At 40.9% G+C, this 24965-nt stretch overlaps 1 protein-coding gene across 2 annotated transcripts in view; it reads left to right on the top strand.

Annotated features, from left to right (window-relative positions):
- Window positions 1–24965, top strand: part of PTGFRN (prostaglandin F2 receptor inhibitor) — a 112011-nt gene that overhangs the window by 63435 nt on the left and 23611 nt on the right. The window contains exon 6 of one of the 2 annotated variants that reach the window (XM_060770573.2): window positions 17424–17843. The exons of the other annotated variant lie outside the window; for it this stretch is intronic. Within the exon in view, the coding sequence (XP_060626556.2) occupies window positions 17424–17843 (420 nt within the window). The remainder of the gene's footprint in view (window positions 1–17423; window positions 17844–24965) is intronic. 2 annotated transcript variants of the gene reach the window in all.

The raw sequence follows: 24965 nt of genomic DNA on the forward strand, positions 1-24965 counted from the left end.
AATAGTACAGAACACTTTAAAATATACTTTTGTGTAAAATAATTAATTCCCGAAGACCTATTTAATTTTTTTTCTAAAAGGCCTTCAGTCCCTGACAAAAGCACAGTAAGGAGGGAGCCAACAGAGCTTCTGTAGGAAAGGATTTATAGAGTCCAAAAGCCACCTTAGAGAAAACTCTCACTTGCAGTCCCACTCAAGCATCTTTGAAGGTGGAACTGAGAGAATTGCCTCCATCAAAGATCTTAGAGCTTGTGCAAGCTGAAATGGGAGAATAAGGTACACAGATGACTTCGACCCAGTGTATATAGCAGTTTAAAGGGGAAAATATACAGGGTATTTCACATTGATGGACTTAGTTTCAAAGCAGTAGATTTCACGATGACAGCATGCTACAGTTACACAAAAAGTTACAAGCGGTTTAATGAGCTATCAAGTTATACTAACCACTCTGCTGATATTGTAGGAAGATTCAGCTGTGTATCGATCTGACTGAGGCTAGGGGCCTTTCAGCATCTAGCAGTAATAATTTGAAACTCAGTGCCCCATTCTTTCAAGGGGTAAGGGTTTAATACATAGATGGTTCATCGTTGCAGAAATACAGCGATTTCAAATCAGGTTCATCTTTTTGAAAGACACTGTACTTTCAAACAATAGGAGTAAAATAGGAGTCATATGCTCATTTGACAACTTCAGACATGTTTCTTAGTGGTTCTATTTTGTCATTTTTATCTCCGTTTTCCAATTATATTTGGGAGTGGTGTCATAAACTGAGTCCATTGCTCTATTCTGAAAAGATGAACTGGTCAAAAGGTTAAACATAAATGGGTGAAATGCATTCGGATTAGTTCTATGGTGGTACGTATTCTGGCAAAAGAAGATATAAAATTTCAACATGTCAACATTGGAGGTGGATACTTTTGAATTTTCAGTCTTAAAAATATTAATCTGGTACTTCTGGTTGTTTTGTGAACATCAGTAGCTCTGAAACTATGTTATACGATGATCTACAGCCCTCTTTCTTGGGTGTCAAATTTATGTATGTATTTATTTATTATATTTATATCTCGCCTTTCTCGACCCCAAAAGGGAGGCAAAATTCAATGTCTTAAACAATTCAACAATTAAATAAACATTCAGTTAAAAAATCACGTTATCCACAATCAAGGTCAGGCCATTCCAGTGATCATTACACACAAATCCAAATCATCAGATCTCAAATTCGGCCAAATTCGGACCACTTATCTATAATCAAAATTCCAAATCGGTCTCCTAAGGTAAATTGGTGTAACCAGGTGAGCGGACCCTCCGGTCTGAAGGTGGTGCTGTTGAACGCCAGATCTGTCAACAGAAAAACGACCTGGATCCAGGACTTAATCCTGGACGAACGGGCAGATCTGGCGTGCATCACGGAGACCTGGTTGGATGAAGCTGGAGGAGTAAATCTGACCCAGCTTTGTCCTCCGGGTTTCTCCGTGCAGCACCAACCTAGATCCGGAGGGCGGGGAGGTGGGGTCGCAGTGGTCTATAGGGACTCCATCCATCTGACCAGGTGCCCCATCCCGCAGACCGCAAATTTCGAAAGCGTCTACCCGAGGGTGGGTGACCGGGACAGTATAGGGATTCTAGTAGTGTACCGTCCACCTCGCTGCACTACAGTCTCCCTACCTGAGCTAGCGGGGGTGGTCTCGAGCCTGGCATTGAAGTCTCAACGGCTTCTTGTGCTGGGAGACTTCAACGTCCATGCCGAGACGACCCTCACAGGCGCGGCTCAGGACTTCATGTCTGCCATGGCAACCATGGGGCTGTCCCAACAAATATCTGGCCCCACCCACTGTGCTGGACACACATTGGATTTGGTTTTCTGTCAGGGATGGGAACAGGGTGGCGGTGTGGAGGAGTTGTCCATCTCTCCGTTGCCATGGACCGACCACTTCCTGATCAGATTTAGGCTCACTGCGCCCCCTAACCTCTGCAAAGGTGGAGGACCCATTAAGATGGTCCGCCCCAGGAGACTGATGGATCCGAATGGCTTCCTGACGGCTCTTGGGGATTTTCCCGCCACCTCGGTAGGTGACCATGTCGAAGCCTTGGTGGCTCTCTGGAATGGGGAGATGACCAGGGCTATTGACATGATTGCTCCGGAACGTCCCCTCTCAAGTAGCCGAGCTAAACCAGCCCCTTGGTTTACTGAGGAGCTGGCAGCTATGAAGCGAAGGAAGAGGGAACTAGAGAGCGTGTGGCGTTCGGAACCGAGCGAGTCAAACCGAGCACGGTTTGTGTCCTTTCTTAGGGCATATGCCGCGGCAATAAAGACCGCAAAGAAAACTTTCTTTGCGGCCACTATTGCGTCTGCAAAGAACCGTCCGGCGGAGCTGTTTCGGATTGTCAGAGGTCTTTTAACTCCCGCCTCTGCAGGTGGGAGCCCTGACAATTCGGTCACGCGCGGTGAAGCATTTGCTCGGTTCTTCGCAGACAAAGTCGCCTTGATCCGTTCTGGGCTGGACACCGCGTTAGATGCAGACTCTGTGGATGTAACGAGAGCACCTGCTTGTCCTATTTTGTTGGATTCTTTTCAGTTTGTGAAACCCGAGGATGTGGACAAGATACTTGGAGGAATGAGGCCCACCACGTCCATCCCAGACCCCTGCCCATCCTGGCTTCTGAGAGAGGCCAGAGGGGGATTGGCCGAGTGGGTAACAGTGGTGGTGAATGCCTCCCTTCGGGAAGGCAAGATTCCAGCGAGCCTAAAACAGGCTATTATAAAGCCGCTGTTGAAGAAGCCATCACTGGACCCCACTAAATTGGACAACTTTCGGCCTGTTTCCAATCTCCCCTTTTTGGGCAAAGTCATGGAAAGCGTGGTGGCCTCACAACTCCAGGTATTCTTGAGAGACACGGATTATCTGGATCCGGCACAGTCTGGTTTCAGACCGGGGCATGGTACCGAGACGGTCTTGGTCGCCTTAGTGGATGATCTGCGCCGGGAGCTAGACAGGGGGAGTGTGTCCCTGTTGGTGCTCCTGGACCTCTCAGCGGCCTTCGATACCGTCGACCACGGTATCCTTCTGGGGCGCCTTGCGGAAATGGGTCTTGGAGGCATTGCTTTGCGGTGGCTCCGGTCATTTCTGGAGGGTCGCACCCAGAAGGTGTCATTGGGGGACTCCTGTTCCGCACCACAACCTTTGACTTGTGGGGTGCCACAGGGTTCCATACTGTCCCCCATGCTGTTTAACATCTACATGAAGCCGCTGGGTGAGATCATCCGGAGTTTCGGGGTGCGGTGTCATCTGTACGCAGATGATGTCCAACTCTGTCACTCCTTCCCACCTGCTACTAAGGAGGCTGTCGAGGTCCTGAACCGGTGCCTGGCCGCTGTAACGGTCTGGATGAGGGCGAACAAACTGAAACTAAATCCAGACAAGACAGAGGTACTCCTGGTCAGTCGCAAGGCCGAACGGGATATAGGGTTACAGCCTGTGCTGGACGGGGTCGCACTCCCCTTGAAGGCGCAGGTTCGCAGCTTGGGTGTGACCCTGGACTCATCGTTGAGCCTGGATCCCCAGGTTTCAGCGGTGACCAGGGGAGCATTTGCACAGCTTAGGCTCGTGCGCCAGCTGCGCCCGTATCTCGGGAAGTCTGACTTGGCCACGGTGGTACACGCTCTTGTCACATCCCGCCTGGATTACTGCAACGCTCTCTACGTGGGGCTGCCCTTGAAGACGGCCCGGAAGCTTCAGCTGGTCCAGCGTGCGGCAGCCATGTTACTAACTGGAGCGGGTAGCAGGGAGCACACAACGCCCTTGTTGTCCCAGCTTCACTGGCTGCCGATTTGCTACCGGACCCAATTCAAGGTGCTGGTCTTGGCCTACAAAGCCCTAAACGGTTCCGGCCCAAAATACCTTTCCGACCGCATCTTGGCCTACGAGCCCACGAGGACCTTGAGATCGTCTGGGGAGGCTCTTCTCTCGATCCCGCCTGCCTCACAGGCACGGCTGGCGGGGACGAGGGAGAGGGCCTTCTCGGTGGTGGCCCCCCGGCTGTGGAACACTCTCCCTGCACACATCAGACAGGCGCCCTCCCTCATGTCCTTTCGAAAAAGCCTTAAGACCTGGCTGTTCGAGAGGGCATTTAATTAAGTGCTAAGCAACAACATTACGGTAATGAGAACTGGAATGGTATAAGGAAACTGAGACTGGCTATTATTCTACTAAGAGACGAAGCGGATTTTTATGTAGTTTGTATTTGTTGTATAGTCATATGTTGTTGATACTGGCCTCTGTAACTGTCTTTTTATGTCTACTGTACACCGCCACGAGTCGCCCGTAAGGGCTGAGAATGGCGGTCAATAAGTGCATCTAATAAATAAATAATAATAAATAAATCTATTCCACTATATTAGTTGTCAAAGGCTTGGTCAAAGAGCCATGTTTTCACCTTTTTTCTGAAAGTCAGGAGGGAAGGGGCTGATCTAATATTGCTGGGGAGGGAGTTCCATAGCCAAGGTGCCACCACGGAAAAGGCCCCATCTCTCATTCCCACCAAACGTGCCTGCGAAGGAGGCAGGGCCAGAACTGTTTGGCAGGAACCCAGCTGCATGTATTCACATTCTCTCTCTATCAAGAACAGGGTTTGTCTCTTTCCTCTGCTGAGAATTGCACCTCGACTTCTATCCCAAGAAAGACATTTGTCTCTTTTCTCTACCAAGAGAGATGTATGCCTCTACACAGCTGGGCTTCCCACTGGATTTATTTCTTGTGAATGGCCTTTGTTTGGGAGCTCAACCCAGGCAACCTGTCCTCTGCTACCCTTGCCTTTATCCACAGATGAGGTCTTTGCATATAACTGAACAAGCATACAATGAGCTTGCGTAATGCACAGGCCTACCATATTTAAAATGCTCGCAGATTTGCTACTTACTTTTAGAGACAGTTAAAGATAAAAGGATGTATGAAACAGGGTTTTTTTGTAGTATACAACTACATAATTAATTTTATTTGGTTCTGCATTTGTGAACTAAGCACCAGATTTCCCAGTTTCTCATTATAGAGCAGTCATTCTGGTGAGAAGCATCTAGTTGATGCGCTTGCCGAACTCAGAGGTAGTTGCCATGTATTCCGCTACTGCCACATCCTATCCCTAGGGCTATTCAAGTTCATATTGAGGATTACTTTAAAAAAAGAAATCTTGTAATGACAATTCTGCCCCATCTTTATATGCTTTCTCTTGTACAGGTAGCCCTTAAGCAGAGAATTCACTTTCCTCATGAATTTTGCAAAGCCTGTTCTTCTCTTTCTATTCTGGGAAGGAAAAAAACAGCAGTATATTAGGAGAACTCTTTGGAAAGAAGCATCGGCCTAAATATTCTTGGAGCCACTGGCTTTGAGCACAAAATAAAGGCAAGGAAATGAAAGATGAGCGGTGATCACTTAACTGACTCCATCTTCTTGTGTTTTCATCTGAAATTAAACGAAGATCTCATTTTGAAGATCATGGAAGTAATTTATATGAAAAGAAAGCAATTACGATAGAGGTTACTAGCCTCAGACTCCGTGCTGTGCAGCATTGACTTGAAACAAATGAAGATTTCTGGGGGTGAGAGCCTTGGAAGCTTTGTCCAAAATTCACGATATTGTAATCGGAGACTTGCAATTAGTCCCCCTACGAGTCAATATTCAGTGGCTTTTGTAAACCATCAAAAATGTGCTGTAATTATTCTACACAATAGCTTAGCTGCAGTGATAAGACTTAAAAGCACACACCAGTTATCACTCAGGAATGCGGGCATAAAGCAGAAAACAAGGTAATCCTAGACTTCATTCTCTAGTCTCAGGGTCATAAGTAAAGCATTAACACCAGCCTCAACTTGGTCGTGTAGGCCTGAAGTGTGAGATATCACACTTGAAATGCTTCTTATACTGAGGAAATTGTCTGTAGACACCTTCTAGGTCATGTGGCCGGCTTGACTACATGGAGCTACCTTTCAGCTAGGGTGGTACCTATTGATCTCACATTTGCATGTTTTCAAACTACTAGGTTGACAGGAGCTGTGGCCAGCAGCGGGAGCTCACCCTGTCCCACAGATTTGAACCACCAAACTTCTAGTCAGCAAATTTAGCAGCTCAGTGGTTTAACCCTTTGCACCACTGCAAACCTTGTATGCCACTTTACAATTTCATTTCTAATATTGTGCAGTGATGTAAACTGGAAGTCTCGAACTACTGTTCTTGTGAGATTTTAAGATCTTGCATCTGCGCAGTAGTAGGTTTCCCTGATTACTATCCTTTGGTGTGAACTGGCAAATCCAACAGAGGGAAGAAATTGCCCATATTTCAGTCAAAATTACAAAAATAGAATAAAAGGTAAACCATCAATATAGCTATATCCCAGAAGTCTTTCCTTGGCAACCATCAAAACAGAAATGGTGACTACTTCCATCATGAAACTCCCGGGGTCAGCAGAATCTGTCCCCAGAGTACCCCCAAAGGAGATGTCAGAGCACAGCTGATAAAATGCATTACAATCACACAGAAAAACAGCACCTCCAAAACAGCTTTCAATAACATGATTCCAATCCCATGTGCAATTACCTTGTTCCTGAGACCTTTTGCAGACGGATTCCAATCAGTGAACAATTAGGGCCAGCTAACACCTCTAAATAAAGGATCTCCTCCAGGATGGAAGTAACCAGTCTTTGAAGCTGCAAGACCATTCAATGCTAATCAAGGTGGCCAATTACAACGTTCACACGTGCCTCAAACAGGCAAGAGTTCTTTCTCCTACCTTGAACATTCCACAGATATATAAACCCTACTTGCCTAGTTTCCAACAGACTTCTCAACCTCTGAGGATGCCTACCAAAGATGTGGGCAAAACGTCAGGGGAAAATGTTTCTGAAACATGGCCATACAGCCCGGAAAACTCACAGCAACCCATAAATTGTGTTATTTTATCCTAATAACTAAGGGAATTTTATTGAGCCATCTGATTACAGAAGATTATTATGATTACATAGATTATTATGTATATTACACTGTTGAAAATGAAGAAAAGTACGTGTGTGTGTGTGTGTGTGTGTGTGTGGTAGTTAACCTGAAGAGTTTTGTGCTATGTTGTTGTTTAGAAAGGGCCGCTACCTTCCTTGGAGACTAGGAATATGTGACTTGCCCAAGATCACCCTGTAAATTTCTGTGGCAAAACAAGACCTCAAAACTTGGTCTCCAGCATCCTAATCCAACATACAAACAATTTAACCTCTATAGATTTTTGTGAGACTCTTATTCTCTGGTTTGGACTTCTTTAATTCAAAGTGGACGCCTTTCTTCTTCCTTGGGTTAGCAGATCACAGGGTTCAGGTAAAAATAAATTCCATAAGCCTGAAATTTGACCACCTGTGCTGTAGAGATCATCTTCATTCTTAGACCCGTCGCAAACTAGGTTCCTGCGGGAGAAAACCTTGCTAGCATGTCCCTGACGTCACGAGACTCCGCCTCTCTCCCCGCCCCTTTCCCTGCCCCTTTCTCTTTGCCAGCGTGGTTTTTCCTTTGCTAGGGCAGCATTGCCCGCATTTTCTCTCAGTTGGCAGAATTCAACTGAGAGAAAATGCGGGCAATGCTGCCCTAGCAAAGGAAAAACCACGCTGGCAAAGAGAAAGGGGCGGAGAAAGGGGCGGGGAGAGAGGCGCAGGCTCATGACGTCAGGGACGTGCTAGCAAGGTTTTCTCCCGCAGGAACCTAGTTTGCGACGGCTCTTTAGTTCTCAGTGAAGAATCTCTGAAGGTCACAATATCAGAACAGAACTTGCAAGAGAGGCAGTTTGAGATCTGATTTACCTTAGGTTATTCAGCTAATGGAGTAAGTTAGATCAAATGAGTTGAAGTCAAAGCATCCTTAGAAATATTAAAATGAGCAGGCTCCTTGGAAAAATCTTTGGTGAGTAGTATGTTATAGCATGGAGGCTTTAAATGGGTTGCTGTGAGTTTTCCAGGCTGTATGCTGTTAGGCTTGGCCTCATGAAAGCTGCCCTGAGTCCCCATTGGGGAGATGGAGGCGGTGTATAAATGAAGAAGAAGAAGAAGAAGAAGAAGAAGAAGAAGAAGAAGAAGAAGAAGAAGAAGAAGAAGAAGAAGAAGAAGAAGAAGAAGAAGAAGAAGAAGAAGAAGAAGAAGATGATGATGATTATTATTATTATTCTCCTCTGACTTTTTGCCCACATCTGTAGCAGACATCCTCAGAGGTTGTGAGGTCTGTTGGAAACTAGGCAAGTGGGGTTTATATATCTGTGGAAGGTCCAGGGTGGGAGAAAGAACTCTTGTCTGTTTGAGGCAAGTGTGAATGGTGCAATTGATCTCCTTGATTAACATTGAATAGCCTTGTAGCTTCAAGGTTTTGGCTGCTTCCTGCTGGGGGAATCCTTTGTTGGGAGTTGATTAAAAGGCCCTGATTATTTCTTGTCTGCAATTCCCACTTTTGAGTGTTGTTCTTTCTTTACTGTCTTGATTTTAGAGTTTGCTTAATACTGGTAGCCAGATTTTGTAAATTTTCGTTTTCTCCCTTTTTGTAGAAATTATCCACATGCTTGTGGTTTTCAGTGGCCTCTTTGTATAGTCTGACATGGTGGTTGTTAGAGTGGTCTAGCATTTTTGTGTTCTGAAATAATATGCTGCGTCCAGGTTGGTTCATCAAGTGCTCTGCCATGGCTGACTTCTCTGGTTGAATTGAATAACAATGGATTCGGGTGTTTTATCAAACACAAGGTCCATGAAATTATCAAGGACAGCATCCAGTTTCAGAAAGGAAAGTACAAGTACAAAGCAAATAAGCACAGTGACAAAACAAGGATGTCTGGAGTTATTCTGATGCAGTTTAGATTCTGTATATGAGGTGCAACAAAGAGGAAGGTCTACCTCACTATTTACTGGAATGCCAATATTATTCCAGCTGTAGAGAACATGTGTATGAGACATTAACACTGAACTAATTTTTTTCCTCTGAGGTTCTAACAATTTTGTGATTTTGAGGTTTGTCCTCTTTGCAGTTATAGTAGCCAGTTTTTAGGGGGGGGGGGAGAGACAATTCTGATTCAATCAGCCATGTGATAATTTCAAATGAGGTTTTAATGGGTTCATAAAACTTCATTCTGCTTTTTCCTAAGTTTTGTATTTCAAGATGTGTGCATTTTTCCTTTTTTTAAATATATGTTTATGGTATTTGGTTTGATCTTAAGCCTTCTTCAATAAAATTGATGGATCATTTCTCAGTGAAATTTAAAAGAAGGAAACTGTAGAAGTAACAGTCCATGTAGTATCTGTTATCTTGAATGGTAGTGTAAACTAGAGATGTAAAATGAAAGCAAATTCATTTACAGCCTTTACAACCAACTTACATAATGTTGCTTTCTTGCAGAATGTAATTATAATGATAATGATTTCTAGGAACTACTCTTAATAGTTTTCTCATTATTATACATCATTGTAAATCTTCACTATTAGTGCTAGGCAGAATAAAATACTTTTCATTTAACAACAAACACGTCTTGGATGTTAGCTTATGGAATGTTTTCCAACTTTCTGCCTTGCCGGTGTATAATTGGAAATGTAAAATCAACACTGAGCAAGTAAAAGCTGTGTAAACAGCTTGGAGCTGTTGGAAAGTTTAATAGCTTGAACTGCCTCCAGTTTTAAAAGGCTGTTTTTATTATAAAACAAAAACAGTCAAGGAGAGTTCGTATGGAAAACACATATGGAGAGGAATAAATTTCTATTTAAGTGATTAGTCAAAATGTTGTGACAAGAAGGCACTTGTAGTGGCAGATACTTATGGCTTTTTATAAATCAATAAAAGAAAGTAGAAAATATAAGATATGATAATAAGAATAAAAGATATGGGAGACACCAGAACTACAATGGTAATAATATACATATTTTGACCTGAAATAAAAGAAATGGAAGAAGAGAAAAAAATCAGAGAGGTGATTGCTAGACCCTGGAATACCTCATGATGCTATTGTTTTCCCTGAACCAGTCTTGACTATGCTCTTGCCAAACTAACTTCCAAAGGCAAGGGCACTTTTTTGTGCCATGCTTATATATTGTTCTTGCTTGAGCTTTCTCTAAACTCTAATTGCTCCCTCTCTTGCTTGGTTTGCTAGTATATTCTAGCTGAGCTAGGACAAAGTTTGAAGAAATTTGGCTTCTGACTTCATGAGCCTGAGCTTGTCTAGCTCATCTACCTCCACTGTAGTTCTAAAGAGTTGAGGGATGGTCTACTTCTGTAGAAGGAGGAGACTACCTGCCATGCCTAAAGATTCAGTTCAGTGAAGAAGCAGGTTGTCTCTACTAACCTGAAATGCAACTAAATAATATCTGATTATTCCATCTGCAGTGATTCTACTTTCAATGGTCCTAATAAGGCCTGATTCTGCACAGAGTCATGCTTCTGCTGTCCTTCCAGCAGCAGGCTAAAACATTTTATATAGGGAGCCTTTTGAACAAGAGAATTTTAAAAACTGAGCCAGGGGTGCTGTGTTTCATGTAATTTAATAGATTTGTTTAATGGTTTTATTACTTTTAACTATGTATTTTTAATATTTCTATTTTAAATCTGTGTTAAATGTTTATATGTGTTAGGTTTTTAATTCATACATTGTTATCTTTTTTAGTTTTTAGTATTAACTGCTTTGAGTCTCCTTTGTGCAGAAAACATGGGATATAAATACATAATAATAATAGTGATAATGATGATGATGGTGATGACGACAACAATGATCATAATAATTATCACTCATCTGAATCTGTTAACAATCAAATGGTGGGAGGGTGGAACCTTTTGAATTGTGTTACAGTTTTAGGAACATAAACATCTATAGAGTGTAATTCGTATTTTCCCTCATAAGTAAACTATAGAGATTGATGGCTGTATTGTCTCACTTCCCATGGAGGGGGTAGAAGGTGTCACAGTTGCCTGTAATGTTCTTGCAAACAAACTCAATAAATATGAGCTAGACAATATTACTGTTAGGTAGACTTTAACTTGAGGGCACCAAACTAAGGCCTATGGGCCGCATGTGGCCCTCCATGGTCATTTTCCCACCCTAAACTTGACTTGAAGGCACATAACAAGAACACAAATTATGTAAGATTGCTTTAGCACTCCTTTTAGGAGTTGCTAACCTTTTTGGAGTTGTTGCATTTTAGAATCTTACAATGTCAACCATGCTGGCTCATAATACAGTAGTATCATTGCACCTTTGAGAAGGCCCTGTCTCTCGTTGGTGGGGATGAGAGACAGGGCTTTCTTAATGGTGGCCCCTTGTCTATGGATCTCCCTCCTCAGTGAAATTAGATCAGCTCCCTGCCTCCTGAGCTTCAGGAAAAAAAAACTAAAAATGTGGCTATGAGACCAAGCCATTGGTTAGTAATTTTTCAATCAGTGCAGTAAGTGAATACAAAATAGTGCAATGACAAATGCAGTAGCTCTGGATTATTATTTTGGACTGTGTGGTATTAATTATTCACTTTAATGTTTGATGTTTTTAACTTTTTGGTTTTTAATGTATTTGCTTATTTTATTTGTATGTATTTGTGTGGCATCAAATTGCTGCCTACTGTAAGGCCGCTCTCAGTCCCCTTCAGGGTGAGGGTGGGGTATAAATATGGTAAATTAAAAATGAATAAATTTTCTTTCCTCTTCCATTTTTTTAAAAAAATCAGTGACCAAATCTTGTTGACACAGGTAAGTAAGAACACAATCATTTGCCGGCTGATTTGGAAATTAAGAATTATTCTTGAGAGGCTTTGGCTAAGAACATTTTGGTCAGGTGCATTTTGTGTCTATGTCTGGTTTTAATCTTTAGTCACTTAGAAGATTAAGGGGAAACATAATAGTGGAATTCTAATATCTATAAGGGTGTTATTCAGAAGATGGAGCAGAATTGTTGTGTGTTGCTCCAGAGGTCAGTACAGACCAATGGACAGAAAAGCAGATTTAGCTAAACATTAAGATAAACTTCCTAACAGTAAAAATTGCTTGACATTGGAGCAGATTACCTTGAAAAGAGATGGGCTCTCTTTTGTAGGAGAAATTTTAAGCAGTGCCTTTCTGTAGGGTTGCTGTAGTTGCACATTCTTTCACTAAGTAAGGGATTGGACTGGGTCATTTCCAGGAGTCCTTCCCAGAGAACTATATAGTTTGGATTGTAATCTTCCTTTTGGTTGTTTACATTCCGAAATTGTGCAATTCTATTTGTGACTTTGAATAATTACCTAAATGCGTATTTTATTCAAATAATTATAAAATGTATATTTCAGAGTAAAATGTATACTAAAAGGAGTATTTTGTGCAAAAATGTGTATGTGATTTTATGAGGTTTAAAAAGGCAGATTAATGTAAGAATGGATTGAAAAAGGTTTATGAATGAGACCATATAAAACTATCACAAACTGTAAATTGAACTGAACTGTCCATCCCTAGCTATATATCTTGGTGGGTGTGTACTGCTCCATTTATATGTCTCATATATCACATTTGTTATGGTCCTTACGTGTTGCCATGTATACATTGTTTTACACACTCATTGAGTTCTTTTTCCAATTTTCTCCCCCTGTTCTCGCTTTTGAGAGTGTTACCATTCCAACTTTCCCAGATTTTGCACAATGCCACCACTCAGCAGGGAAGACCCTATAAAAGTGTGCTATAGTGTTTGCCACATCACTTCCAAAATGCATCACTCCTTTCCCAGCCATTTACTGGGCATGTCACTGTGCCAATTAATTTTGGGGTAGGAGAGACTGTTTTAACACTTTAGGAGAGTGGGGAAGAAATGTAACTTTTTTCAAAAAATAGGAATTAGTACTGAGGGAAAAAAATCTCACTGTGGGAGATTGCACGACTTGGTGCTTACTGCTTTGCTAATCCGCAGACAGCACATTGTTCATTCTCTTGTGAGGTTGCCTTTTATGTAGCATTGCCCATGATCTCCTTTGTACAGTAGTGATATAGCTGTCATACTCAGTTTTCCTGTCTCCTAGGCAGTGTTTACGCATCACGAAAACTGCTGCTTGAAGACAAAACATGGCCAAATATAATCACGACAACTATCTTGTGGGTCTCTTGGGGAGAAAACACAAGTATTATTATATGTAGTTTTAATTTTGTGAAGAGAGTTGTGAACTCGGTATATCTTATTTCCCTGTTGCCTTGTAAAAGATTCACCTTGTGTTTAATACTCAGCTGTTTTTTATTGGAAGAAAATGGGTTGTTGTACAAATAGTTCTAAATGCCAAGCTAGTTCAAATACATAAATAATGAGAACTCTGCTTTCATGGAACGTGACCTGCCTCCTTTGTACTGCAAAGCTAAAATGTATGTGATGCGCCTGTAGAAGCCGACACCAAATGAAAGAACAGGTTGAAAGAGGAAAACAAGGGGCAGGGACTGGAGCTGCCTATATGCTAGTTTAATTCCAAGCCCTTTGGAGGTAGCAGCATCAAGCTATAAATTCATAGATTGATGGCCAGTCACACGACTGTGGAGATGAAAATACCATATTGCATGAATCACCTTCTGTCCCCTGGTGTAGAATGGTGCTGATAGAGGCAGTCAATGTGACTTCTTTATGAAAGAAATGTCAGTGCAGTCCTGATCATTTACAATGTATGGTTGTAATTTCTTTTGTAGTTTTCCATAACCTCGATGTTAGGAAAATTTCTTTTCTGAACTGAACACTACTGTTTTGTATTTAGATTAATCCTTTTGGAAATTCAGACAAGAAAATCTTTATAAAATTCTTATAAACCTACATGCTTCATAATAGCTTTTAAAACAATCTCATTTATAGGTAGGAAATATGTAACATTTATACATTGGGAATTATGTATACATTGGGAAAGCTTCAGGACCTGCCTATCTTCGCAATCACATCTTCCCTTATGAACCTGCATAAGCTCTAAGACAGTGGTTCTCAACCTGGGGTCCCCAGATGTTTTTGGCCTCCAACTCCCAGAAATCCTAATAGCTGGTAAACTGGCTGGGATTTCTGGGAGTTGTAAGCCAAAAACATCTGGGGATGCCAGGTTGAGAACCACTGCTCAAAGATTTTCTGGGGAGGCCCTCCTCTCGCTCCCACCTCTGTCACCAGCACAGTTGGTGGGGACGAGGTAGAGGGCCTTCTTAGTGGTGGCCCCCAGCTCTTGAACTCTCTCCCCAGGGAGATGAGACTGGTGCCCATCCTGTCCTTTTTTCATAAAGACCTAAAACGTGGATGTTCACTAGATAATTTTGCCCCCCTCCAAAGCCATAATTCAATATCTTGCCCATGCACTTTACCCTAGATATAGTGTTCTAGTTGACATTGCCCTTCTAGCCCTGACTTATCATCTAGCTCCTGCACTTTATCCATCAGCCCTATCCTTACAACTGTATTGCACCAGCCCCTATGTAAGCCGCTCCAAGTCTCTTTGGGGAGATAGTGGCAGGATACAAAAATAAAGTTGTTATTGTTGTCGCCGCCGCCATCATTAAAGCTTCTTACTGAGTGCAGCTCCCAGTTTTGGGAAACCTTTCATTAAACTAGTGGTTTGAGCACTGGATTATAACCAATGCTCAGGAAAGCAGGGCTCGATTCTTCACTTGGCTATAGAAACCCACTGGGTGACCTTGGCTAGATCTCATACTTTCAGACCCAGAAAACTCCTGATTAGTTTGTCTTCGAGTTGCCATACGTTGGAAACAACTTGAACTCACACAGCAAAACTGCTTTTAACCACAATTATGCATGTTCAGAGTATGCCTCAGTTCTAAATTACATTATCTTTATTTCACTGAAAAAATATTCCTTCTAGCTCAGTGTTACGTGAGAATGCAGGTGGTTCAAAGTTTTCAGGAGGAATCCTATAACACCATGAGTATATAGGCAGTCTCCAAGTTATGAACAAGCTAGGTTCTGTAGGTTTGTTCTTAAGTTGAACTTGTTTGTAAGTCTGAACAAGGACATTGGATAGCATGGGGAAGGGCTAATGCCCCTGTGGTGTTTGTTTTGCTGTCTGTGCCGCTGTTTAGAAGGTTTCACCATTTTCTGGAATTTTGGGTCCAAGAAGAACTGGGAGGCAGATGGAACTGGCGAGACAGAAGATAGAACAGATCAAATCAGATAACCCCTTCAGTAATTTCTTGCCTGGTTGCTTTCCAATGCACTCTCATTTTGGGTCCAAGTAGTCCTTTTTAAGAACTACACAAGTAGAAGATTATGATCAAGTGATACATGCAACACAAATAGCTGTGATGTTAGACAGAAAAATAATCCTAGAAAAATAATCCTAGAGTTTCAAAAGATCACAAAGATATCACAACAATTTATTGCAGAACTTCTGCAAATGGCATGATGTTCTTTCATTCTAACTGAATGAATAAATACATACATAAATAAACCATCTGAGCATAATTCTGGGTTTTATGAAAGTGGGGGCAGAAAGTTAGTATTCATGTGTGAATTTCACCAGTCTTATCCAGGATCCCCCTCCCCATGTTGAAAAATCCCATAAATGCCTTTGTATCCCTTCTTTCATGTCATGGGAGCATTCCATGCAGGAAATCAAGCCTCCTGAACCCTAGTGTTAGTTCCTTTTTGTTTCAGATGCAACAAATGCCTTCTTGGCTATTTCCGGCGGCACTTGCCATTTTAACAGTGGTCCTGACATTAGTTCAAGTGAAAGCCTTATTAAGTGTGCATTTTTACCTTCCTACCTCCTCAGCCCTGTCCTCTATATAATGGTAATTCTTTATAGAGGACAGCGGTGAGGAGGTAGAAAGACAGAAAATGCACAAGAGTCAAATCTTCAAAACCTTTTTCTTTAGACCCCAAACCCTTTGTATTCAGAGAGAGGGCATTGTGCTACCACCTTCAGGGTCCTCCATTGTGCATTAAAGGCCCAAGAGCCTTTCAGATAGAAGGATGATCATGCTCCAAGGTGATGCTATGTTGAATAGTTAATTGAGTGCAAGCTGGTAACTTCTGAGACAAAGGATAAAAGGACTAACATGGATCATGCTTTACAACAGATGAAAATATATATCTTATGGCAATGTAGAAAGTCATTGATTTGTTTGCTTGTTTGTTTTTAAGGAATAAGCCTTCTTGAATTCCATCTTGGGAGAAAGAAGGGATATAAATGGCCTTTAAAGCCCTAAACGGTTCTGGCCCAACTTATCTATCCGAACATATCTCAGCCTATCAGCCCACCAGGACCCTAAGATCTTCTGGGGAGGCCCTGCTCTCTATCCCGCCTGCTTCACAGGTGCGGCTGGCGGGAACGAGAGACAGGGCCTTTTCTGTGGTGGCCCCTCGGCTTTGGAATGCCCTCCCCATAGAGGTGAGATCAGCCCCTTCGCTGATGGTATTCGAAAAAGGTTGAAGACATGGATGTTTAAACAAGCATTCGATTCATCTGGTGCAACGAAACTGATGAACAAGGATTGATTAATCACAGACGACGAAATTGGATTGCGACTACAATTAAGAGATGCATTGGATTATTATTGGTGGCCCAATAATATTGTGTATTGTGTATGTGTTTTTATGCTTTTTAATGGAATATTGCTGCTTGTCGTTGTGTTGTAAACCGCGTTGAGTCGCCGATTTAGGCTGAGAAACGGCGGTATATAAGCACAGTAATAAATAAATAAATAATAAATAATAAATTACATTAACAAACATTTAAATAAATAAGAATAGAAAGAGTGAGGAACTTGTTTGCAAATGCAGCATTTGAATGGATATCTGCTTTTAAATTTCTCAACAGTTTAACCAAATGTCCCTTAAATAATCCATATCAGGAACTACTACTGTTAGTCTTGGAAAGTTAATTCTTTCTGATTCATTGTATCTGTGTTCATTCATACAGTTATTCCACAATCCAAAATGAACCCCTGACTTCTTATCAAAGCTCAGTTAGGATTTCACTCAAGCATGGAGATGAAATTCTCAGTATGTAATTATTCTGCATGCCTACCTTTCCCTGCTGTTTCTGTTTTTCATGCATTGTCAAAACATGCTGCTAAATAGTTGCTGAAAGCTATCTCACTTGAGCTGCAGTCCTGTGCACATTTATGTGGGAGTAAGCTCCATTGAACTCAGTGGGAATTGTGCTGTTAGAGACACATACTGTACTGTGATTTTGTGTGTCTGCATCCACAGACTTCGATGCATTCTCAAGTCTTATTCTTGCAATGCACTGCAGAATGTTAATAGCATCTAACATCTTGCTTACTCAGAGCTTGGGGAAATTCCCTTTTTGGTCTGCAACTTCCAGAATCCTCCAGCCATCATGACCAGGGGCCAAAAAAGCAACTTCCCCCAGCTCTGTGCTTACTGCATATGTTTGTCCTTTCTTGGCTTGTTGCTTATGCCTGTCCTTCCTTTGCTCTTCTCAGATTATGCACTCACCGTTGAGGCTGTGAAGCTGAAGCCATTCTTCATGGCAGGGCACACTTTTGAAATGACATGCAAGGTGTCCTCTCAGAACATCAAGTCTCCTCGATATTCAGTCCTCATTACAGCTGAGAAAACGCTGAATGATCAGACTCATCCTAATGGGACCACTCGCATAATTTCCCTCAATCAAGATTCAGTGGTCAGACGGGAAGACTGGACAGACCAGGACCGAGTGGATGGTGTGGTCTTGGAGAAGGTCCAGGAAAATGAGTTCCGCTACAGGATGTATCAGACACAGATTTCGGACGCTGGGCTGTATCGCTGTGTGGTGACTGCATGGTCGCCCGGGGGTGGAGGCATGTGGCGAGAGGCAGTCAATGGCTTATCCAATCCCATCCAGATAGACTTCCAGATGTCAGGTCAGTACAAGTCTCTGTATGATCAGCAGTTGGGGGATAATATGATGTTAGTTGTGCATCTGATGGTGATTAACTCAGTTGTAAAGCCTTTGTACAATTGGGCAGAATTTCTCCAAATATTTATTCTACTAAAAAACACAGCCACATTTAGTCACAAATATAAGTTTTCAAAAATATATTCTGGAATCTTCGAGCTGGTCTCTCAGGTACTCTGTTGTGTTACAAGATCCCTTTGCACACTAATATTTATTCTACTGATCTTCATGTACTAGGAGAAGCTTGGTGCTTTAGAAACTTGAAGGAAATGCTGTTACAAAATATTATTCTACAGATAGACTGTTGTCATATACTATTTCTCTATTTTATCCTTAGGAGGATTTCAGAGTATTGCAAGTAAAGGATATAAGGTCTAAGAAGCAATATTTTACATGGCTTTCTATATAAATTTGATAATAATTGCTCTAGCACTCTTGGAGAGTGGAGTTATTTGTTCTCTGTTCCATATTTTGCTGTCTGGAACATATACAAACTCAAAGCTTTAACCTCTTCAATATCTGATCTCCTTAACCAGAGTAGTGTGTTGATCTTTTTTCTCTATTTCCCTAATACTTTTTGGGGAAATGGTTTTCCGCTCATCAGTACCATGAAGTTATCCAGACTGAAATAACTGTGAACCATTCAATACTTTTCTGTTTACATATCTAGTGTGTGTGCTTGTTTCTCTAAACCAGGGATTCTCAAAGTGTGCTCCATGGAGCCCTTGGAGCTCCATGAAATATACTGAGGTGCTCCACAATTACTTCCTTCTCCCTCCTACTCCTTTCTCCTCCTGCTTCAAGCTCTCCTTCCTCTTTCCTGCTCATCCCCCTCCCTCACCCACAAAAGCCTTTCCCTCTTCCCTTTCTTGCTTCCAAAACCCTATTTCTCTCCCACCATTTAGGGGGTTCTTTGATTGTGCTTTTCCTGCACGGCAGAAGTGAGTTGAACTGAATGGCCCCTGGGATTTCTATTATTATTATTATTATTATTATTATTATTATTATTATTATTTGAAACACAACAAGATGAGTCCACAGCAGACACTCTTCTGGCTGTTGTATTGGATCACACGTTGGACACTTCCCAGCAAATAATGCATGCCGATCCCAGTAAAGTGGTCTTTTGCAGCTAGCAGATGATAATTTTGTCATCGCCGATTGTGTTTAAGTGTAGGCCAAGGTCTTTAGGCACTGTACCCAGTGTGCTGATCACCACTGGGACCACCTTGACTGGCTTGTGCCAGAGTCTTTGCACTTCTTCTTCTTATTATTACTACTACTACTATTACAAAGGCTGGATGGCCATCTATTGGATGTGCTTTGATTGTGCTTTTACTGCATGATATAATATAATATATAAGTATTTATTGGGACTCCACTAGAAACTTTTGCTTCAAAAAGGGCTCTGTGGCTGAAAAAGTTTGATAACCTCTGCTCTAAACTATGGAAGTGACCATTCGGTTAAGCGTAGCTTTGAACCCAGAGCTCTTCCCTGTCAATGTGTGAATTCATCTCATCCATCTTTGAAAGACTGAACATTGCTGCTCTTGAAGTATTCTGCTTGTTCCCTGTAGCAATGCCCATGTTTGACTGAGAGAGCCACTATTGTCTGAAGAGCTGATAATGCTGTCTTTTGAAAGCACCATTACCCACACAGTTGTGAGACCCAGCTGAGCGTGTCTGTGCTGTGTATGGGAAGAGATGTGTTTGATCATACCTTCCACAAACTGTTTCTTCTTGGTGGGTCATGTTTTGTTAGAAAGAAGAGACAAAAGACTCAATCTTTCCCAGGCAGTAGCAAAATGACAACTATAACTGTACTTGTGATCGGCTTACAGGAAGCAGTGTGTAATCCACAGTTCTTGTATTGTATACCAGTGATTGAAAATGGCAACAAGAATAAAACATAGGTTCTCTCTTACTGTTTTTCTTATTCACCTAATTAACACTGATTGGAGTGTGCATCAATTCTAACATGTTAACAATCAAACCTTGTTTCATAGCATTGGATTAAGTTTTTTGCAACCAACTGAGGCTTTATACAAAATAAAATCTAAAATACTTTACTATACTTTATTACCCCTTTTTCATTCTAAATTGTGCCCAGCCCAATGGCCGTGTAAACCATAGAAGTCAATAAGAAATGGACAAGCTGTTAAAGGAAGTCTCAACAATTTCCACATAATAAAAGCCCTTAATGGTTGTTGCAGTAGACTTCTGTACTCTTATTGATCTTTTTCTTGTTCGAAGCTGGAAGACCGTATTTGGACTGGAAGACTTTCTTGCCACAAACTTGGCATTCTGCCAGACCTGTTTCAGAGCATCACTTTAGTTGAATGGTTTCATGTTTCAAGAAAAGCTCTTCGAATGTACTATCTCGAGGAACTGCCAGGCACTCTTACTCTTTCTCACTTTAAATTGGTGGCTATACTTTTATTGCAGAGGAGATTTTGGTTTTTCAATATTCTTCCAGAGGAGCCATGACTTACAGCATCTCTCTTAACTTTTATGAAAAAGTGTGTTTCAAAATATTTCCAGAAAGGCAAGAACACCAGGGAAGAATCTTGTGGACATGAAATTCTTAATAGATTTCTTTTACTAGGGGTAGAATTAATACCACCATCTACCATGGCTTGATGCTATGGCATCATGGGAGTTGTAATATTGTGTGACACCAACACTCTATGGCAGAGAAGATTAAAAACTTTGTAAAACCACATCTCCCTTTTTTCATGTCAGGAGCGACTCGAGAAACTGCAAGTCGCTTCTGGTGTTAGACAATTGGCCGTCCGCAAAGATGTTGCCCAGGGGATGCCTGAATGTTTGATGTTTTACCATCCATGATTCCATAACATTGATTCATGACAGTTAAAGTGATGTCTAACTGCATTAAGTCTACATGTAGATGACTCTAAGTTTATTAATCTTTTAGGTGGCACCAAATCCCTTGTTTTCTTTCCCCACCCCCCAAAAAATAGAGTCCTGTGGAATTTTTAAAAAAACTAACAAATTTACTATGGCATAATTATATTGTAATTAATTTTTAAAAATGCCCAAGACACAAAATTCCATTCAAGTCACATTTGGTACAAGTAGCTTTGTTTGGTCTATGAAAGCTTTTAATAACATAGGGGCTGTTTGACATTATCTCTGAGCAATCTGGGAGAAGGACCACATACCAAAATTATCTCCAAATTCAAATCTATGGCCTTGGAGTCATTGTAGGACCATGGCTGTATCCGGAACTCTGTGTTGGTGGATAAGACACCTTTGGAGCAGTGTGTTTCTTGCAAAATCCAGCAATTTCATAGATCTGTATGCTTAAAACAGTTAGTTTGTACCAGATTGTTATCAGAATGGGTCTTTTCAGGCAACCGTACCCAACATCTACATCACTTTTTCCAGTAGGAGCTGGAAGGAAAAAAATCTTGGTGGCTGGTAAGGGTCTTTGGACCCATTCACTACACCTGTCATACAATCCACAGGTTTTTCGATCAGTTTGGATCTGGGGAGATCTCAGGAATCTCTACTCAACTGTCCAGATGAACCTGACCTTTTCTGCATCTTCAAAGTTGGGTTGAAGGATGACAATGTACCTCTCCTTGGAGGGCATATTTGCTGATGCAATGCTGTTGTGAGAGATGGCCTTAAGATCAAAAGAGTATATATGTGGGAAAGGCTATACAACATGATATATTGAATTCTGAATCCCTTGAAGGTCAAGCATTAAGCAAAACAACCTTTTGCAAATCAACCAGAGGCAAATAAATGAGTTTAGAAAACAAATATGAGGTCAAAGCTCCAAATACTTACTGTCTACTGTTCTTTATATCTTTTAATAAAAAGGTTTTAGCTTTCCACTAACCAAGCAGTGTGTGCCATTTCAAGATTTGAAATAGTGCTTTGAAAGTGCCATCACAGATTGTTAACTGCTTAGAAATAATAGGTGAACATGATCTATAACATTTTATTACAGTTTTTAGCAGAAAAGAATAACATGTTCAATATCATATTGCTAGAATGGCACACATAGGTCCTATCCTGAAATGTACAGGACCTGGATTCATTGTGGCAACAATAAAAACCTTTTTTTTAAAATAAAAAAACCCTTTAAAATATTTTTCTTTATTATCTGTTGTGGTGCTCCATCCCATTTTTCATCCCAGTTCTGCCAGGCCTTATGTTTAGGAACAGACACGAGATTCATACAGCATATCAAATCAGACTAGCAAAGTATTTATTAAAACATTTCTGTCTTGTCTTTCAGTTTTGTTGCAGAATTCCCATGACAACTAAGACTAAGGGAAATCATGCATAAAACGAAGTAGTCAGAAAAGCAAAGATTGTATTGAATGCATCATCATAGTCCCCACTGCAGTCCCCTGGGCTTCCCTCCAAAAGATTATTTGGGGCATTGAGGGACTCTCAAGAAAAGCCATGGCTGGGTGAAAGAAGCTTCGGTGTAGAGCAGAATTAGGGAAATCTTGCATGTGATAGCTTTTTATGCCAGTCCTTTTGCTTTTGGTTAGGATTGGCATTCTGTGAAAGCAATATCTTTTAGTTCTGCTGCAACATTTACTAGCCATTTATGGGCGGGTTGTTTTGTGCCATCTTTCCCATTCATTATGTGAGAGGTCTTCTCAATGGAACTGTGTCCTTTTTGCAATCTGTATGTCAGTCTGCAAACAAAGGATGCATCTACACTGTAGAACTAACAGCTAGAGTTCAATGTTTTGGAATCCTGGGAATTGTAGTGAGGTTCCAGCACTGTTTGTCAGAGAAGGATAAAGTCCTTATAAAACCACAGTTTTCATAATTCCATAGCATTGAGCCATGCCAGTTAAGATAGTGTTGAATTGCACAAGTTCTGCAGTGCAGTTGTGCCACAATTGGCAGGAGATTTAGGACAAACGACATTTCTTTTCCTTTTTTCCAATTATTTTTCTTTTATTTTTCTATTAATTTTATTACATTTCCATTCCATTTCATTACAAAATACAATATCTATAATTCATATATTTATTTCTTCTCATTTCCCCTGTTGTGCTCCCCATCTCCAGAGTCCTTCAGGACAAAGGACATGGCAGTTTACAGGACATACATAAAACATATAGAGTTGGTACTGCAAGTTTTGGACTTGGCCACCAGCTTTAATCAGTAGGTTCTTCTGTATCTTGGAGACAAAGAGTCAAAACCTTTCTAAAGGTAGCAACAAGCAAAATAGCAACCACCCACCCTGGTTTAGACCTCTTAAATAAAGGAAGAATGGACTGGTCAGGAAGGATTGATGTGAAAAGATTGTAGGTTTAGTCATTTTTAGTATTGAAAATTCATTTGCTTAGTATCTGTAAAGAAGCACCATGTTCTGAGTTTATATTATCTGGCTTCGGCTATAAATTGTGGGAGCTTCCATTAAATGAAATGGTATGATGTCTTTTCATCCATGGTTAGGTTGGTTTTGCAAAAAAAATAGACACATTTAAAAGGGGAACATTTTAGTAGTGGCTCCTACTTATGTGCATTTTCCTTGGGTTCATAAGAAGTATATCTTTACTGTGTGTTGGAGTAACAATGAGTGAGAGGATGTCACTGTTCCTGTTTATAGGCTTCTTTTGGAAATGTTTATAGGCTTCTGTTGGAACACATCTTTTTGTGTTCCTATGACACAAATCTTTTTCTGAGTTCTCTGAGGTACAAAACAGAAAAACACCCATCTCCATTTGCTTATCCCTGATTCCTTCCCTTTAGATAAAATCTATTTTAATAATTGCCTGTATGGCTTCTTTTCTATTAGTGGTACAAATATATCACACAGATAAAACACAAAGCACTTTTTACATTTTTCTGTTTTGTTAATATTAGTTATAAACAGAGAAAACAGCTGCCGGCTATGGATGTTAATATGTGGGGGAAAATGAGCATGACAAGGTGATAGTAATTTCACTTTAATGTTGCCAAATCTGATGCTAGGGTGGATATGAGTACTATTTTGGATTAGGAGCGCTTTGTAGATTACATTAGTTGTCCCCTGTAGCTCATAATACATTATACTCAGCGTAACATTCTAAGCCACATTTTTATGAACCTGCAATATCTAGGCAAGAACCAGCATGGTGTAGTGCAGGGGTCCTCAATCTTGACGAGAAAACTCTGTGAGAGGGTTGCCTTAGGGTCGCCCTAAGTCTAAAATGACTTGAAGGCACACAACAACAGCAACAAAAACATCATCAACAACAACAGCATTCTTTATTAACTTGACTATCCCAAAAGTAGGTCCACATTTCCCATTGAAATACTAGTCAGTTTATATTGGTTAGAATTGTTCTTCGTTTTAAATATTGTATTGTTGTTCCATGTTTTTTGCACTACAAATAAGATATGTGCAGTGTGCATAAGAATTTGTTCATGTTTTTTTCAAAATTATAACCCAGCCCCCAGAAGTCAGAGGGACCGTTAACCAGCCCTTGACTTAAAAAGCTTGAGAACTCCTGGTCTAATGGTTTGAGCAATGGTCTGCGATTCTGGAGACCAGGGTCTGAATCCACACTCAGTCACTGAAACCCATTGGTTGATCTGAGATACATAGCATACTCTCAATCTCAGAGGAAAAGACAACCCCTATCTACATAAATAATGCCAAGAAAGTCAAATGACTTGAAGACATACAACAACGCCATAGATGCAGCTATTATCTACAACAGTCTATAGTGGGAACATGTGGGTCTTTGCTATCATCTTCAATGAAAGCTATATCTCAATTTGTTTTAGGTTTTTAAAATTGTTGTAATATGATTTCAAGACAAGACGAATTGATCTCAAACAAAAGCCAAGTTGTTTTAGTCTAGTTATGTGTAGTTGTCTTAAGCCAGATGGGAATTTTATGGTCCTCCAAATGGTGCTGAACTTCAACTCCCATCAGTTTTAGTCTGGACATCCAGTGGTGAAAGCTGATGGAAAATGTAGTCCAATATCATCTCAGTAGTTACACATTAGTATCTTTGATATTGGGTACGATCAGTACAAAAATGTGACTTCTGATTTATTTCTCAAAGAAGAGTGGATGATTTAAATAAGTTTAAAATTG

The sequence above is a fragment of the Anolis sagrei genome, chromosome 3 (assembly GCF_037176765.1).
Source record: "Anolis sagrei isolate rAnoSag1 chromosome 3, rAnoSag1.mat, whole genome shotgun sequence".
NCBI classification, from domain to species: Eukaryota; Metazoa; Chordata; class Lepidosauria; order Squamata; family Dactyloidae; genus Anolis; species Anolis sagrei.